At 31.4% G+C, this 19,301-nt stretch overlaps 1 protein-coding gene across 1 annotated transcript; it reads right to left on the minus strand.

The window, feature by feature from the left end:
- Positions 1-8,940: 8,940 nt before the first annotated feature.
- Positions 8,941-19,086, minus strand: LOC139526976 (uncharacterized). The gene is made up of 6 exons (XM_071322175.1): positions 18,988-19,086; positions 17,964-18,027; positions 12,633-12,664; positions 11,908-11,985; positions 11,141-11,249; positions 8,941-9,372 (listed from the first exon to the last, which is right to left on the minus strand). Exons 1-6 carry the CDS (start codon positions 19,015-19,017, stop codon positions 9,233-9,235), a joined length of 453 nt encoding a protein of 150 aa, XP_071178276.1. The 5' UTR covers positions 19,018-19,086; the 3' UTR covers positions 8,941-9,232.
- Between the last annotated feature and the right edge of the window lie 215 nt (positions 19,087-19,301).

Here is a 19,301-nt window from a genome sequence, read left to right on the forward strand (position 1 = left end):
AGATACATATAAAAGAACAAGTGCAAAATGTCTGCATTATTGTAATGAAGATATGCTGCATTTGGTCTGATATAATCTAATGGCATCTTATAGGAGTTAGTGCCCCTGAAATGTCTTAATATAAGGTTATTTGATTATAACTTCAACTATTAACATTATAAAGCCATTTGACTTTGTACAAAATGTAAGTTGCCAAATGACCTTGAAAAATGGCTACCGGAAGTGATCCTGAGAAAACCGGAAGTAGATTTTTTTGCAATTTTTTCATATAAAAGTACTCAGAATCCATATAATTTGTCAAATAGTTAAATAAATTCATTACTGAAGATTAAAAATGACTTCCAACAAACCGGAAGTGGCCAATTATCTCCCATTCTACATACAAAAGTATATAGAAACTATATATTTTTGGAATCAGTGTGAAAGAAGCTATCAGATGAGACCGGAAGTGACATTCATTTCACCGGAAGTAGCATATTATCTCCCTTATATCACTCATTAATATAATTGAACCATTATTTATCGCATCAGTATGAAGAAACTATCTTATCAAAGTTTCTTTGATGTGGAAAGACTTTCAATTGTTCTCTGAACAATTGGTTTTTAATTATTTTTTTTTTTTCTTCCGCCAAATTTTGTTCTTGCGATAAATGTTTGTTTCGCAATATGTCGCTTAGATATTTCTCATATGGTATCGTATAGTTTATGCGCTTTTAAATTTCACCCTGCTAAGGCGAACCATTTTCTTTGTTAGAGTTATCTCCCTATTCACTGTTTATCATCTGTGTGCATCTCCTTTGTAACCATAAAAGATAGCGACAAAATTCCTTTTACATATTGTTCGTTACCTCCTCAGGAATTTTTGGCTAATTTGGATCGAAGCGATTCGATGACATTTTATAGGAGTTATCTACCTTTACAAAATAAATTTGTCGGTATGTTTTTTTAACTCATAAACAGTTAATTGTATAACCCTGCAATGTTTTTATTTGAAGCCCCTAGGTCCTAACTTAGAAAATGAGGTCAAGGTCAAAGGTCAAGGTCAAGTTCTCAATTGTGACTTTTGCTTGTTTTTGCAATATCTTCGACACCTTAAAAGATACATATAAAAGAACAAGTGCAAAATGTCTGCTTTATTGTAATGAAGATATGCTACATTTAATGCTATACAATTTAAGGTCATCTTATAGGAGTTAGTGCCCCTGAAATGTCTTGAAATACTGTTATTTGATTATAACTTCAAGTAAGTTCATTATAAAGGCATTTGACCTTAAACAAAAGGTAAGGTGACAAATGACCTTGAAAAATGACTACCGGAAGTGACCTTGAGAAAACCGGAAGTAGCCTTTTTTGCAATTTTATCACATAAAAGTACTCAGAATCCATATATTTTGTCATACAGAAACAAAAACTGATAACTGAAGACTAAAAATGACTTCCAAGAAACCGGAAGTGGCCAATTATCTCCCATTCTACATACAAAAGTATATAGAAACTATATATTTTTGGAATCAGTGTGAAAAAAGCTATCACATGAGACAGGAAGTGACATTCATTTCACCGGAAGTAGCATATTATCTCCCTTATATCACTAAAAAATATAATTAAACCATTATTAATCGCATCAGTATGAAGAAACTATCTTCTTATCCAAATTTCTTTGATGTGGAAAGACTTTCAATTGTTCTCTGAACAATTGGTTTTTAATTATTAGGTCTTTCCACCTTTCCGTGGAAAGACCTATAGGTTTTGTTCTGATTATTATTATTATTTTTTTTCTTCCGCCTAATTCTTTTCTTGCGTAATATTGATGTTTCAAAAGATGTTGCTTAGATATTTGGAATATGATATCATATAGTTTATACGCTTTAAATACTGACAATGGCGTAACTAAATACTCTACCTAGTAAGAGTTATCTCCCCAAACACTGTTTTTCTTGTGGCCACTACTCCTTCGCAACCGTAAAAGATTGCGACAAAATTATTTTACCAAATTGCTCGTTACATCTTCAGGATTAGGATTTTAATTTTGACCGAAGCTATCCAGAGACTCCATATGAGAGTTATTCCCCCATATGTATTTGATATAGGTGATATGCGTTTCTAACTGGTAAACCATAAGTGATAGAGACCTAGGGTCTCTTGATTTGACATCCTTAGTCCAAACAAATGAAAATAAGGTCAAGGTCAAAGGTCAAGGTCATATTCTAAAATTTGATTTTTGCTTATTTTCACTATTTTTAAATACCGAATGACATATCGACAAATATTTTTTCCAAAATTGTTAGTTGCGACATCTCCTTACTTGTATATTTTCGGTTGAAAGGGTTCGCATACAAGAAATGGGAGTTTTTGTCCATCTTACATTTAGAATTACGCGTAAAGTGGTATTACTCGTTAACCAAACATATTAAAGACCTAGGGTCTTTTGATTTAAGGTGCTTGGTTTGTGACCTTGAAATTAAGGTCAAGGTCATATGTTAATACGACGTTCTAGATTTTGACCTTTGCTTTAAATTCATATAAATACATCATAAAGCCATAGGAACTAACATTTTAAACTGATTTTTCATATTTCAATATCAAAATAGATCTTTACTAGTGGAAAGACCTACAATTGTTCTCTGAACAATTGGTTTTTAATTATTATTATTATTATTATTATTTTTTTTTTTTTTTTCTTCCGCCAAATTTTGTTCTTGCGCAAAATGTTTGTTTCGCAATATGTCGCTTAGATATTTCCCAAATGGTATCGTATAGTTTATGCGCTTTTACATTTCACCCTGCTGAGCCGATCCATTTTCTATGTAAGAGTTATCTCCCTTTTCACTGTTTATCCTCTGTGTGCATCTCCTTCGTAACAAAAAAAGATAGCGACAAAATTCTTTTTACAAACTGTTCGTTACATCCTCAGGAATTTTTGGCTAATTTGGATCGAAGCGATTCGATGAAATTTTATAGGAGTTATCTACCTTTACAAAATAAATTTGTCGGTATGTTCATTTAACTCATAAACAGTTAACCGTATAACCCTGGAATGTTTTTATTTGAGTCCCTTGGGTCCTAACTTAGAAAATGAGGTCAAGGTCAAAGGTCAAGGTCAAGTTCTCAATTGTGACTTTTGCTTGTTTTTGCATTTTCTCCGACACTTTGAAAGATACATACTAAAGAACAAGTGCAAAATGTCAGCTTTATTGTAATGAAGATATGCTACATTTAGTTTTATACAATTTAATGGCATCTTATAGGAGTTGTTGCCCCTCAAATGTCTTGATATGAGGTTATTTGATTATGACTTCAACTAAGTTCATTATAAAGGCATTTGACCTTGTACAAAAGATTAGGTGACAAATGACCTTGAAAAATGACTACCGGAAGTGACCTTGAGAAAACCGGAAGTAGCCTTTTTTGCATTTTTTTAATCAAAAAGTACTCAGAATCCATATATTTTGTCATATGAATACATAAACTGATTACTGAAGACTAAAAATGACTTCCAACAAACCGGAAGTGGCCAATTATCTCCCATTCTATATACAAAAGTATATAGAAACTATATATTTTTGGAATCAGTGTGAAAGAAGCTATCATATGAGACCGGAAGTGACATTCATTTAACCGGAAGTAGCATATTATCTCCCTTATATCACTCATTAATATAATTAAACCATTATTTTTCGCATCAGTATGAAGAAACTGTCTTCTTATCAAAATTTCTTTGATGTGGAAAGACTTTCAATTGTTCTCTGAACAATTGGTTTTTAATTATTATTTTTCTTCTTCCGCCTAAATTTTTTTCTTGCGTAGTTTTGTTGTTTCATAAGATGTCGCTTAGATATTTGAAATATGATATTGTATAGTTTACACGCTTTAAAAATTTACAACCGCGTAACAAAATACTTTACGTTGTAAGAGTTATCTCCCCAAACACTGTTTTTCTTGTGGCCACTACTCCTTCGCAACCGTAAAAGATTACGACAAAATTATTTTACCTAATTGCTCGTTACATCATCAGGATTAGGATATTCATTTGGACCGAAGCTTTACGGAGACTCCATATGAGAGTTAATCCACCTTTTCCATTTAATTAAGTGATATGCATTTCTAAATGGTAAACCATAAGTGATAAAGACATAGGGTCTTTAGATTTGAGGTCCTTGGTCCAAAAAAATAAAAATGAGGTCAAGGTCAAAGGTCAAGGTCATATTCTAAATTTCAATGTTGGCTTATTTTCATTTATTTTCAAATACCTTATGACATATCGACAAATAATTTTTCATTAATTGTTAGTTGCGACATGTCCTTACTTGTATATTTTGGTTAAAAGGGTGCGCAGACAATAAATGGGAGTTTTTGCCCATCTTACATTTAGAATTACATGTAAAGTGATATTACTCATAAACCAAACATATTAAAGACCTAGGGTCTTTTGATTTAAGGTCCTTGGTTTGTGACCTTGAAATTGAGGTCAAGGTCATAGGTTAATATGACGTTCTAGATTTTGACCTTTGCTTTAAATTCATATAAATACACCATAAAGCCATAGGAATTAACATTTTAAACTGATTTTTCATATTTCAATATCAAAATAGATCTTTACTAGTGGAAAGACCTGCAATTGTTCTCTGAACAATTGGTTTTTAATTTTATTTAGATATTATATCGTAACAAATCAACAAAGAAAATAAGGAAGTGAAAATAAAACTTCCTGGCTTAGCTGGAATTTTTAACTAAACGCAAAACAAGTATAATGGACATTGCCATAATCTGTGCATTTGTTTATAAATATAGTACTATGTATCGTCTTCCATTTGATTTCAGTAAGAATTTATATATAAATATCTTCAAATCTTTGATTTTCTTTCAAACGAGATTAAATAATTTTCCGTTCTGATAAAAATCGTTAGTTTCTGTCTATTTTGTGGTTGTGGTTTATTCTGATTGATTATATGTAAATAAAAATGACGGATGTGAAAAAAGGGGCTTGCTTTATAGTGTGACTTTCTACTTTCTTCAATCGAATTGTCGCCGCCATTTGTATGAAATTTCATGAGAACTAAGAAATGACTCAAATGAGTATTTCATCAAAAAAATATAGAAGATCTGTAAAGCTCCGGCCTTATTCTACAACTTATCTATAAGGAATAATTCACAGTAAAATCGGTATCTGATATTGTATTACCCCGAGTAACCAATATCAGCCAGAGGACCGAAGGTATATGATACGGATATTATCATGTAATAATCTTTTAATCATATATTTAAACAGGGGTTTTAAGAAATGATAGTTCACATCCCCGTTGTAGGTCAATTATGCAAAATATAGTTCACATCTGCATTGCTGGTCAAATAGATTACATAATGTAAAATAGTGAAAACAGGCAAACTGGTTATTACTCTCAATAGAAGTAGAAACCCATTCAATAACACTTTTGAACAGGATAGAGCAAAAAAGAAGATACCAATGCAAGGGGACATGAAAACACAAATTTTAAGGTGTAAAGAAAAACTGACAAGGCCATGATAATATACTTACAAATATACAAGCATAAGACAAGAATAAATCAAATTGACTTGTATATAAACAAGTAAAACTAACAAGGTCGATTGATTTTAAGAAAAATGAATGCACTATTGAGAGTTTAAACAATATGTTTCTGCAGTGTTTAGATAAAGTATTGTCAATATTATACTTCAACAGATGAACAATAGTTTTTTTTTTAATATGGACCAGTAAGATTGCAAACAACTGTGACACCTGAATTTTAAATTTTTATAACATATATAAAAGACAACTTGCTTTGAATGCACATGAAGACTGGATATATATAGATAGGGTTATATAGATATTTTTTTCCACATATTCTAATACCGGTACTTTTGAAAGACTTAAACAATTTTACAATATTTGCAAATTCTGAGGCCAAATAATTGCTATTACCATACATCCTTGTTTGGACCACGCATAAAAAGTAAAATCACAAAAATACTAAACTTAGAGGAAAATCAATTCGGAAAGTCCATAATCACATGGCTAAAAACGCATAAAAAACGAATGGACAAGAACTGTCATATTCCTAACTTGGTACAGGCATTTTCAAATGTAGAAAATGGTGGATTAAACCTGGTTTTATAGCGCTAACCCTCTCAATTTGATGACAGTCTCATCAAATTCCGTTATATTTACATTGATGCGTTAACTAAACAGACACAATAAATAAAATACTCAAAATATGGGTACAACAATCATCATCGTATAACAATTTTAATAGGAACAATTTAACAAAACACAAAAACATCTATCTACAAACACATTCATTGATTGTTGTGTCTGACGTTAGAAAATTTTATACGTCACATAGATTTGTCGTTCAATGTGCATACAAACAATCTTAAAATTTACATAGGCAATGTTAGCATACAGGGTTAAAAAATCAAAGGTATGTAATAAATTTCAGAAATAGACCGAGATTTAAAATAGTCCAAAAGTCATATATAGAATTTATAAGAATCCACAAATAGTTAATTCCACTACGCGATTGAATGATTTTGACGTTTGTGGTTCAACGTATTTTGTAATTCATAATAGAAATATATCGGAATGACATAAAATAGAACAATATCATACTGACGGGATCTTTTAAAGTACAGAGTCACGTTATAGGAACCAAAGAAATACAAAAAGTCGAAATAAGCTATAAATTAAAAGTAAAACGTGAAATTATAAAGTACAACATATTTGCAAGTCGTGAAAAGTTTTCATCTTATCTTCTTGGTTATGTGGAAGTTGTTTATCCTCGGCAGAGTTCTTATTTTAAATGTTCAGCAATCCTTCTGGCTATTTGCATAAAACTTTATAAGTAATAACACCAGCTATATCAAAATATCACTTTATGACTTAATCATATGTTTTAACAATCAATAAATTTTGTAAAGCAGATCTCATTATCAACTTTAAAGTAGATCATGTAAAATTACTGTATCTTTTGAATCTTTGAATGAATCATTCACCGAACATGCTCATTACTTATTGATAAAGTCACTTACAAACTATTTCACTTTGGTGCCAAGAAATGCCAAATAGACGAATATTGAATGATAAACAAATTTATTCATATCAGTCAGCAAATAGAAATGTCCTTCTATACAGTTTATTTATTGGTGAATTTTCTCAAACAATCGCCAAGTAAGTGTGAGATTAATGCCATCAACAATTAGCATTTGCTTATAGCAAAAACAAACTAAATAAATATACATGTAAACCATCGAGTAAGTAAATTTGTTTCTCTTTTTTGCATATGTATTACACAGATAAGGGAACCCAGGCAGGAGAGGGCAGGAAAAAGGAGTCAAAGGTCAGAAACCTTGGGAAGAGGGGAGTCAATATAGGGATATAGTGGTAAGTGTTTTCGTGCAGTTTTCATCTAGGTGTAAGGGGAGGGAAGTGAAGATCATGGACCCCCTGTCCAACCTTTCTTATTAAGACGTCAAATAAATTAAAAATAAAAAGCCACCCAGGCCATTGATGTAACTTGATAGATGTATTACCACTTTACATGAAATGTCAAATGAAATTGAACTCTATGTTTTGGCAGGTACTTCATAATGTAAAACAGATATCATTATTGAAATTTACGGCAGACAGTTTGAAATTATTGTTCCTATGGGATGATTCACTCCTAATGCATGCCCTTAGGTAGCGTGAAGTTAAATTTTCAGCTATTGTGTTAAAATACCATCAGATTCAACAAGTCAAGTGTTGTTTTTCGAAGATTAATTTCTAACGTTTTCTTGATGTCTCCAATTTCTTTTAATGATAGCAGAATATATATAAACGGATTTGTAAAATAATACTTTCAAGTTCTACTCCAAATATGTATTTCTTTCTGTTAACTTGTGAGTCGGCACTTTAACAAAATAAACCTACTCAGTATGTTTGGCTAGATTCACTTGACATAAACATGCTTTCGTTCTCCTGAATGTAATAATTGTAGCTGCACTTTTAAGGCCAACAAATTGATCAATCAAATCAATCGTACGAAGATTGGACAAGTTTCATTCTGAATAAGATCGCATATGAAGTTTTTGTGCTTTTTTTGTGGGTTTTTTTAAAGGGAGGGAGGAGGGTAACAGTATATGTATGTCAATTACCAATTTTATTCTGTTATAAGGTTCAAAGTGATATTTTGTAATACAAATAATAAACAGGTTAACTAAATCTTTTGGTAGTACAAATTAAAACCTCGTCATAACAATTGGTCCATAGATTATAACAGATGTCGCATATGACACCAATCGTATGTTCCAGTGGTCATAGTCCATAATAAGTCTGCATAAATATATATAAGAACTTCCATGATGATGTAATACAAACATAAACAAATGTTTCGAAATTCCATGAGCAGTATCATTCCAGTGACATTTAAGGAAGTCCATTCATACTTTTTAATATGGATTTGGATTGGTGTTTATTATAAAGGAAAAACTGTATTTTTTTTCTTCTATGTATGAAGATATAACATCAAAAATGTTATGCATACTGAATCACCCGCGCAGCGAGTTTTTTTAAAAGTGTGCACACAACATTTTAAAGGTTATTTCGAATAGGCAGAACAAATATTACAGTCATTCCTTATAATTTAATTCTAAATTCCATTTTTAAGGAGCAAATCGTGAAAAAAACGTTGATGACGGCACGATCACATGAAGAATGGGTCTATGAGTTGCCGATAGACAAAAAACTTTCAGCAAATTATAAGACATTTTACATTCAAAACTAAATTACTGACCAATGAAAAACATTACATGCATATCAGGACGAGAACATGCTTATGTGATCTGAATATGGATCCTTCATTGTTCAACTGTGATCTGCAGTCATAAATATTTCATTCGATTCCAACATTACAAATACTGATCAACATATAAATCAAAAGAAGGCAAGAAAATATAATATTTATTCAAGTCCATCCACGGACCACAAACAAGAACAAACACCAATGTTGATATATTACAAGTATCGTGCTTACAAGAGTTATTTCATTACAATGTACAAGATAAGTATAACTATTTCAACACATAAATCAACTTATTGCAAAGTAATATAAATTTCAGTCACGCGATAAAAACATTTTTAAATGTAAAACATGCTGAAATGAAAAGTTAGATATGACAAAGTATCATAGTTCACAATTAAATAAAATCGTTACATGTAACATCACAGTTAACCATTTTACATGGCGTATTTTCTTGTCCATTCCGTTGCTGTTTTATCATACTGTTTTCTATCTGTTTCATATAGTGTGGCAGCATCTGGTTCAAGTGGATCATCAGGATCAGGACAACTTAATAACAATATAATATTAAGTAACACTGGAATAGAAAAAATAAATCATAAAAAATAGAGCAAATGCATTGCTGTTAAAGTTATGTGCTTGTGTAGTTGTATTACAAATATATTCCCAGCAAAAACCACACGCTATTGTAGTTGTATTACACATATATTCCCAGCAAAAGCCTCGCGCTTGTGTAGTTTGATTACATATGTATTGCCAGTAAAAGTCACACGCTTGTGTATCTGTATTACATATGTATTCCCTGTAGTAAAAACCACGCACTAGTGAAGTTGTATACCATATATATATTCCCCAATAAAAGGCATTGGTTTGTGTTGTTGTATTTCATATGTATTCCCAGTAAAAGCCATGTTCATGTGTGGTTGTATTACATATGTATTCCTAGTGAAAGCCACACGCTTGTCACGGTAGTTGTAGTCTCAGCTGTATTACATATATATTCCCCACAGTAAAAACCATGCGCTTGTGTAGTATTACATATGTATTCATGGTAAACGCCACACACTTGTGTAGTTGTATTACATATGTATAACCAATAAAAGCCATGCACTTGTGTAGTTGTATTAAAGTTATGTATTCCAAGTAAAAGTCACACACTTGTGTAGCTATATTTCATATATTCCAAGTTAAAGCCATGCGCACTGGTGTAGTTGTATTACATGTGTATTCCCAGTAAAAGCCAGACGGTCCGAGACCACAATTGTCGTCCCTTGATTTAACGAATATAGTCCCTAGTGTTGACAGTGGGTTACTTGCCATTAATTTGTATACCCCTTCCAAATTTATTTCTCCATGTTTAATGTCCCAAGTTGCAAGTAGGGGGTGAAATTACACTGTAAAAAAATTTGGGTCCAGAATTTTAAAGGAAAGTAGTGATTTGGTCCAGCTGAAAAAGGTTGAAAATTAGCACTTCGGAAGCTGTCAAAAGATTTCAAGACGCCCTATACATAAAATTGTCCATATTTTGAGTTAGAGCCGATAAAGTTTTCTATAATTTTGATATAATTTGTCCCAAAAGTAGTACAACACACTGTAAAAGTTTCTTTCAGAAAGCGCAGGTGGGATTTTTTTAATTTTCATTTATGTTCTAAAAGAAATGCACTTCGAAATAATTGTGTTCTCGGACCAGACACATGTGTAATTGTATCATAGTTACTTCGTTAAAAAGCCACACATAAAAACAACGTAAGTGGAAACCGTATATACTGTTAAAAGTGATATATAATATTTCACATCTTTGTCCATGGTCTTTAGGTGTAATACCATCAAAACTTATCTGTCACATCCGGTTACATACGAAAAAGGGTTGAAAAAAATATTCCCTTGTCAGAATTTGACAGTTGCAGGAATTTAATCCTACATTTCAGTGTAGTTAAAAATTTCTGACTCATATCTTGGGTGTTTCAAAGCACCATTCTTTTTTTTATTTGGTGTTTCTATTGAATATTTTGGAAACTTGAGGTGACATGGTTACTAAAGCTTGTACACAGGAAAAAAGGGGTAAACATTTGATTGGTTAACTTCCAGTGATGGTTATCTTATATGCAATGAAATATTATGTGAAATTTTGTCTGTAGTACTGGACAGGATAAAACTTTACTCATGCCAAGTAGTTCTTTATCTGATACAAAGGTAAATTCTGCACAATTTTTTGAAAAGTACAAATTTAACAAAGACAAACAGCTTTTTGGATAAAGTTGTCTCAATGGCAATAATACAGCACATTCTTGTTTTAATTTAGCATCATTCTACCTGACATGTTGAAACTTAAAGCTATATCTTACCTTTACGTATGTCTAAAGATGGTGCCCATTTTTCCTTCAGTACGCCTAAACTTATTTCACCTGAACTTCCATTTATGTTCGGATGGTAAATCTTTGTTGTAAATTTGACCTGCAAATTTTAGAAATGTAACTTTAAAGTATGGAAATATTTTTTAAGACTGTAAAAATATTACTTTAGACTATAGAAATATTACTTTTAGACTATAGGAATATTACTTATAATGCAACTAAGTAATAATTTATAAATTTCACCGTATAAGTTTTTTTTGTAACATTTAGGTTTCAGCATATCATATATTGATAATAGCTTATTTTAATTTTTTATATAATTGTTTTATTTTTTCACTTTTTGTCTCGTTCACTTTTATCTGAGTCTACTATATGTTAGTGAGCTACCATTTGATATTTATTGGGAAAGGGGGGTGGGGGTGGGGGGCTAGGATGAAACATTTTGTCTTGCATTTTTTCAGTTGTGCTGCCCTTTTATTTTTCACTCTATTCGGTCCTGCATTGGTTTTGTTTATCTTGACTTTTTTTTACACACATTGTCGTCCTGTCTTTTTTTTTTGCCAAGTTGCTCATCCTGCCCTTTTTAACTGAAAACTCCTGTCCTGCCTTTTTTTTTTAAAATTCTATCCTTACTCCCTCATACAAATCAAATGGTAGCTCAATAAGCGAAGCATGGACACCGGATCTTTCTTACCATCATATTGACTTTATACAAAGTATACTCTACAAGATAACAATTATAGAATACACATACTTACCTTTGGTGGAAAGAAAGGATAATCACTGGGAATCGTCAGCCGCAAGAAAAATAATCCTCCAGCATAAGGAGTACCGTCCTGAAATGACAAATTATCCAATAAGATTTGACAATTTTTAGATTTGGACACTGTGAGTGAAACAAATATAGAGAAAATTGATCCTACTCCTAAAAATTGGTCCTTCTCCTTCGCCCTACTCCTAGGAAAATTAGTCTTTCTCCTTCGTCCAACTCCATCTAGAAAAATTGACAGGAACCTTTTGTGTTTATTCAATATGTTTGACAATAAAGAAGAAGAATAAACTCAAAACAGTACAATCAGAACAGACGTCAGAAACATTTCTGTAATTACAAAAAAACTGATGCTTCATTATGAAGTGTGTTTAAACAGTAACCGTTGATAGCGGATATTGTCTTGATGCTTAAAATGTTAAAAAGTAGCAAATATCTTTTTTTTTGCATGATTTTGTAAGTTTTTTTCGACTTTAAAATGAGCCTTGATTCTCGACTTTGGTATCTAAAGAGGGTCTGGATTGCGGTTCTTCAATTCTGTATTTTTTAATATTTTAAGCCATTTTTCTCTATTCTGATATGAATAATTTAACACCGTATTATTCTCTCTGTTCTAATCTTTATTTATTTGGTCCATTATTCTGTAGTATTTGTCAGTTATTCTCAATTCTGTAAACTCCATCCGGACCCTCTTTATACAAAGTCTAAACTTACTGGTCCCTGTATACTGCCCTCCCAATTGAACACTGAAAAATAAAGGAAACAGTTTTTTTTCATTAGTTACATTTTATATTCTTATCTTTTGTGTTACAAGATACGACCAGTATTTTCTAACCTCTAAATGTTGTCATTTATTTTGAAATCAGCTTGTGTGTATGAATAATATTCTATGTGAATATACATTGAAGAAAAAAGATAGGTTCAACTGAAATATGCAACTTTACTCTTCTAAAAGCAAGATACAAAATGAATTCGTATTTTATTCTTTATGTTTACACGATCCAATATGTTTCACATCGATTTAGTAATTCATTCCTTGATGCATGCGCTTCAGAATCAATACTATTTTTTTTTTACATATATACTTTTTTTCCCCATCTAAGGGCATTCTGTTTTTCGTTCTGTGCGTCCGTTCGTCTGTTTGTCCGTCCGTCTGTCCCGCTTCATGTTAAAGTTTTTGGTCAAGGTTGTTTTTGGTGAAGTCGGAAGTCCAATCAACTTGAAACTTAGTACATATGTTCCCTATGATATGATCTTTCTAATTTTAATGCCAAGTTAGAGTTTTGACCCTGATTTCATGGTCCACTGAACATAGAAGATAATAGTGCGAGTAGGGAATCCGTGTACTATGGAAACATTCTTTTTAATAAAATTATATGTTTTTCTTTTATTTACATATATTCATTTTTACTACACTATACTCTGCATTATAAAAATGCTATACATAATTCTCATTTTTAATAGATTCTATAAAGAAAGTGTATGTGTCTGATATAATTGTAGAATAAATACAAGAAATAGAATTCTCTGATTAATCAGAACTAAAGCCAACAAACAAATTCACTTTTGTTTTAAATATGTATTACCTTCCAGTTATTTCTTTTTGACCGGACCCGATTTGTGGGTCAGTGTTACATCTTACAAAGTCTATTCAAATTATTTTGCTCAAAATGTTGCTATGGGCCATCGAATTATTTTGCAAAGAATTTCGCTCAAACCACTGCTTTATATGGACCGTTTAAAAATTGCAGAGGTGAGAGTTTGCTCCGTGTTGAAGGCCTCACTATGACTTTGAGATGAAGTGCAGCAATAAAAGTGATATTCCTTTGCTTTAAGGTGGTACCTAACACTACAGGGAGATAACTCTGTAAAATCAGCTAAACGTTTTTATGACGTTGTGTTCTTAGAGAATATCAAGCTTCTCAATGATCAAAATAAGTGTTTGTCAAACCGCTATATAACCAATGTAATTTTTCTGATTAAACGGTTGGTTCAAATTTTTGAACTTTTTATATTTTTTGTCGAAGGGTCAAAGTAAATACTTTGTCAAAATTTTAAGAAAATTAAACGAGACAAATTAATTTTAGCTAAAGTGTTGGGTACCACCTTAATATGTTTTTTGTTGTTCATGTACTGATTTTGTGTCATGAATGGATACACCATATCCTTTGTAATCGTAAAATATTCTAAAGTCCTTTACAGTAACTATAGACTACAATATCTATATTAGATATATATATATAACTTAATATTTCTCTTTTAGATTTTATCACCCTTTGTGTCAGTTGTGGAAACCAACTCATATCCACTCCAGATTTTTGTAATTGATTTATTATAAATCACAAACAAGCCAGTAACCTTGTCAGTGGTTGTTGAATGTCTTAATCTTATCTTAATAATTTTGATTGTTTGAAGATATTTTTGTACTGAAATAGCAGAACTTTGATGGTCTCTGTATGACTTATTCATTCTACCATATGTTGTGTTTATACAAAGCCATGGTATCTGAACCACGAGTTTTGTGTTGTTATTTGTATTTGTTTGTTAGTCTGTCTTTCCAATAGTTTTGATTATTCCTGTTTTTCATTTATTTATCATTCACAGCTTAATGTTGACCAATAAATTTTATTGGTTATTCGCTTCTTTAAATTGCTTTCTCAATGACGTATACCGCACATTTTCCTTGAATTATACCGCATATTCGAAAAATTGATCATTCGAAAAATTGATCAGGAGTTGACTCCCATAAGCATAGGTCTAGCGTCCTTTTGTTAATAATGATAATAACCTTCTATTCAGGCCTATCCAATGTGTATCTATACAACTGTAAAGGTAAAGACTGGTTTCATTGAGCCCCAAATCCTCTGAAACTATACAAAGTCGGAAATATTTGTGATATATGACGTATAAATGTAGTTGTACTTCCTAAATTGTATTGTAAGTGCACCATTTTGCTAGGTTAGACGACATCCATCCTTTTTACTCAGGTGCAGAACTGTCAACAAATGAAATAGGCGTCGAACGTGTCAGTCGAAGTGATCCTCCCCCTTTTTATGTGTTAACACTGGCACGTCCAGACCCCTTCCTTTTTAACTGTAATCCCCCTTTCCAATGTTTTTACTAAAAGATGGAATTATTTAAACTTAACGAATTTATAAGCCAAAAAAAAACCAAAAAACACTGGATCGTCGATTACCGAAATAAACGGAGAATGACATATTCACGCTCTCTCCCTTTTTATGTTTGATCCCCAATTCCTATCCAATGTTTTTGATTAGAAGATGAAATTTGATAAAAATATAATTTATTAGTACAAAAAACGACTGGATGGTCATATACAAACAAACATTTTTCATTGATGTGCCCAATTGTACTGCGATTTCGCGAGCATCTACTAGTATATATGTTAGCGGCAATCAGTGAAATTAGGCATTAAGCTTAAATCCTAGGCAATAATCTAACGCCTAGGCAGTAAGTCTATTGCCTAAATGATGCTAGGCATTAGTCTTAAATCCTGAAAAATGTGTGCAGGCATTATGCTTAATGCCTAAAATATAAATGCGAGTAAATAAAAGACATTTATTCATGTAATTATGAGAACTAGGGCCTCTTTATCGAAACTGTCCCAAGATTGGTCCAACAAGAAACTCTTAGGACAGAAATCGGGTTAAAGTTACCTTCGACTTACGAAATGTCTCAGTATGCATATTGAAGCTATCATAAGATTATCTTAGCTAGAATGTCCTATCTGCTGTGCGAAGTATTGGCGTAAAAGAAAACAATAAATGAAAACATTTTGTATCAAATTTAATCAATAACTATAATTTAAAAAAAACCAATTCATTGTTTGAAAATGATTATTAGTTATAAATTAAAGGTAATAAAAAATTTTGATATTATTTTTGTACATTTAAACTCTATAAGTTAATTGTAAATACTAGTAGTTAAAATTAAATATAATAATCAATAAAATCATTATTTGCTTTGAAAAAATGTCAAATGTTGCAACCAATGGTGCTGCAATGAGGGATAGGTATTGATATGCATTTAGGAAGCTACCATTTCAATTTTATAGGGGGGGGGGGGGGGGGGGGTAATTTGAAATTTGAAAAGATGCAGGACAGAAGTTTTGAGTGTAAAAAGGGCAGGCCATAATGAGCAAATTTAAAAAAAAAGGCAGGAGGACTTTTATGTAAAAAGCACCGAATAAAAGAATAGAGTGTAAAAAATTAAAGACAGAGATTTAAAAACAAATGCTTTGCATCCTAGCCCCCCCTCTTTCCCCCCTCTTTCTAAACATCAAATTGTAGCTCTCTATATTAAATGCAACCAATACAGGCCATATTTGTTTATAAAAATAACCACCCTAAGTTAGGACCATTCTGAGACCATCTTAAGACACCTACATTGGCATATTACAGTTAGGACAATTCCTAGGGTTTACCTAAGTTGCGACATGTTTGGTGAACCCACTTAGGCCTGAAATCGACCTAAGTTGGTCTTAGGACACACCCTAAAATAAGACTGCTTCGATCAACATGCCACTAAAGTTTCAAATGTCATCTTCGGGACTTCCGGAAATAAAATCACTTATAAAATATGTTATTTATATTAAAACGCATCAAATAATACTTTAGAAATATGAAAACTTGAATGAAATTTGTGTTAAAACCATTTTTTTCACAAGTTGTGGAATTGTTAACATACGAAATTAACTATTTAACTTGTATATTTATTTGGAAGATCAATATGTGACACTTTAATGAAATAATCATTATCTTATCTTATCTTATCTTATCTTATCTTATCTTATCTTATCTTATCTTATCTTATCTTATCTCATCCAATAAAAAAAAAAAATGGAAAATGGTGTGAGCTCAATAAGTGAAGTGTAAAAATTTTCAAATCAATAATATAATTATTTTATAGAATTTCCCCCTTTTTTATTTGGATACAATCACTTTTTAAATTTTTTTTTTAATATTTTGTAATACAACAAAAATATGAAAAACGTATGAGTTAATAATGATGTCTTTTAACAGCTAAATTAACTAAATAAACTTACTAAATTTGAAGATCTTTCAAATGAACGTATATTTAATATTAGAAATATAATTAAGAAACGACTTTATATCGAGAATAAATCATCAAATATGCATAAATTCCAGAGTTCACTTATTGCCTAAAATTATGTTCGGCAATAGGATGAATAATCATCGTCATATTTCAGTAAATAAGCTTAATGCTTAGAAATTTCAGGCAATAACTTAATGCCTAGGCGTTAGCTTCTTGCCTAGGATTTAAGCTTAATGCCTAATTTCACTTATTGCCGCTAACATATACATACAAAATCAAATTTTGGAACTTATTTTGAATTAATTGGCAATCCTTCCAATCTTTTGTTTCTTTACGTAAATCTATCCAGCGTTTGAGCAAACTCAGCTAGCTGTGTTCCCATAACAGATAACTTTTAAAATGTTAATGTATTCACATAGAAGTTATTTCAAAGTTAAAATGTTGAAAGGAAATCCTCCAATTTAACATTGCACATGCTCAAAAATTATTTTTAGGAATGTTCATATTATAAACAGGAAGCACTCATAGTACGTTGTCCAATATGTAGATTTGCTATTAAAAGCAATGTCTATATAGCTAAATAAAATCTATGAACGGTCAGCACTGATTTAAAGTAGTGTCTCCTCCATGACAGTCGTGATTGCCATATAATGGTTTACATTTACAAATTGTGACTTGGATGGGCAGTTGTCTCATGGGCACTCATACAACATCTTCCGGTATATATTGAACATTATTAGATGTTATAACTCAATATTAAATAAAAGACTCTGCTATTGTCAGTGTTTGGTACAGGTTGGCTGTCACTGGGCACAACAGCTCAACATAAAACCCTACGGGGAATAACCAGAGAACTCTTTTTGTCAGAAAACACTGTTAAACATCTAAACATACTATCCACACTGATCTGTGTCCACACTTGTATATATATAAATATAATTAAGTCTTATAATTATTTAAATTGCTTACTGTCATCATTTATAGGACCCGCGGAACAACATGAACTAGGAATTCTAGAAAAATGTCTAAGTTCCTGAAAAGCATAATTACACTTCCTGTTAATACAAAGCAAGTTTATCAATGATTAAATGTAAGGCACTGTCCTGGAATAGCAGCAATGAGTCAACAATGTAAGTTAAAACAAAAATAACTTATATTGCGATTTTGTATAGTTTATCATTTCTCTCATGTCTCTAGCTATCACTATTTCAAAGCCTTTTCAAAATTAAGCACAAGTGACATACTCAGTCTTCTCTCATTTTTAGTCGTTGCAAAGATACATCACTTCAGTCTGTTACTGCTCATTGTTAATTTGTATTTAATTATTAAAAGGGTCCAACAGATCTTGGTTACGGAAGATAACTCTTAAAATCAGTAATGTGTTTATATGTCAGTCCGTATCAATGGTATCATGTACTTTTTAAAGCATACATATGATACAGATGCGATCAGCTTACATAAAATACATGTTTGAAAATGACTGAAATAATTACACTATTGGTATCAACTGAAGTTCCTCCTTAAATAAAGGTTATTTAGTGTTAACTGTTTGTACCGATTAAATACGTTATTAAATGTTAAAGCCCGTAAACAAGTTAACATAGGAATTCAGGAAGCTTAAACAATAACGCATGCGTTGTACTGGATGTATACATGGTATATTTGTTTGAAGTTTCTTCTTCCTGACTTTAATAGCTCAGTTTAATATAATAGGATATGAACCAATCCGCATTAAAAACGAATAAAGAAATTTCTTAAAACTGTGACAATTTTTTGGTGTATATAACGATGGTTTGCATTTGCATCAAGTAAGAATTATATATATCCAAATTATTATGATTTCATAACTCTCGACTTTAGAAGATATTGGATAAATTGTAAGTTCGTGTTTATTTTGTTAGTAGTGTTATGTCTTGTCTGTTTCCTTGTATGTAGATACACATTATACTGATATGAAATAGGGGTTACGTTTACTGTGTAATTTAGGACTTACCTTGTTCAATCGCTTTGTCGCGGTCGCCATTTGTATTTATTAAAGTTCCAGTTAAAGTCATCAGACCAAAAATAATATTCAATAAAAACAAAGATATGGAAAACACCGTTGTTATTTTTAGAATAATTAACAATAGATATGTACATAAACTGAAAGTAATATTGAATATATCCTATACGTGTTTTCGGTTACCGAAATAGCTCTGATAATACATGTAATATTATGATCTTAAAATAACCCTGGTTTTATAGCACTATTATAATTACACGAAAAAGGCATTATAGTTATATAGTTATCAAAGGTACCAGGATTAT

Source organism: Mytilus edulis, chromosome 6 (genome assembly GCF_963676685.1).
Source record: "Mytilus edulis chromosome 6, xbMytEdul2.2, whole genome shotgun sequence".
NCBI lineage: Eukaryota > Metazoa > Mollusca > Bivalvia > Mytilida > Mytilidae > Mytilus > Mytilus edulis.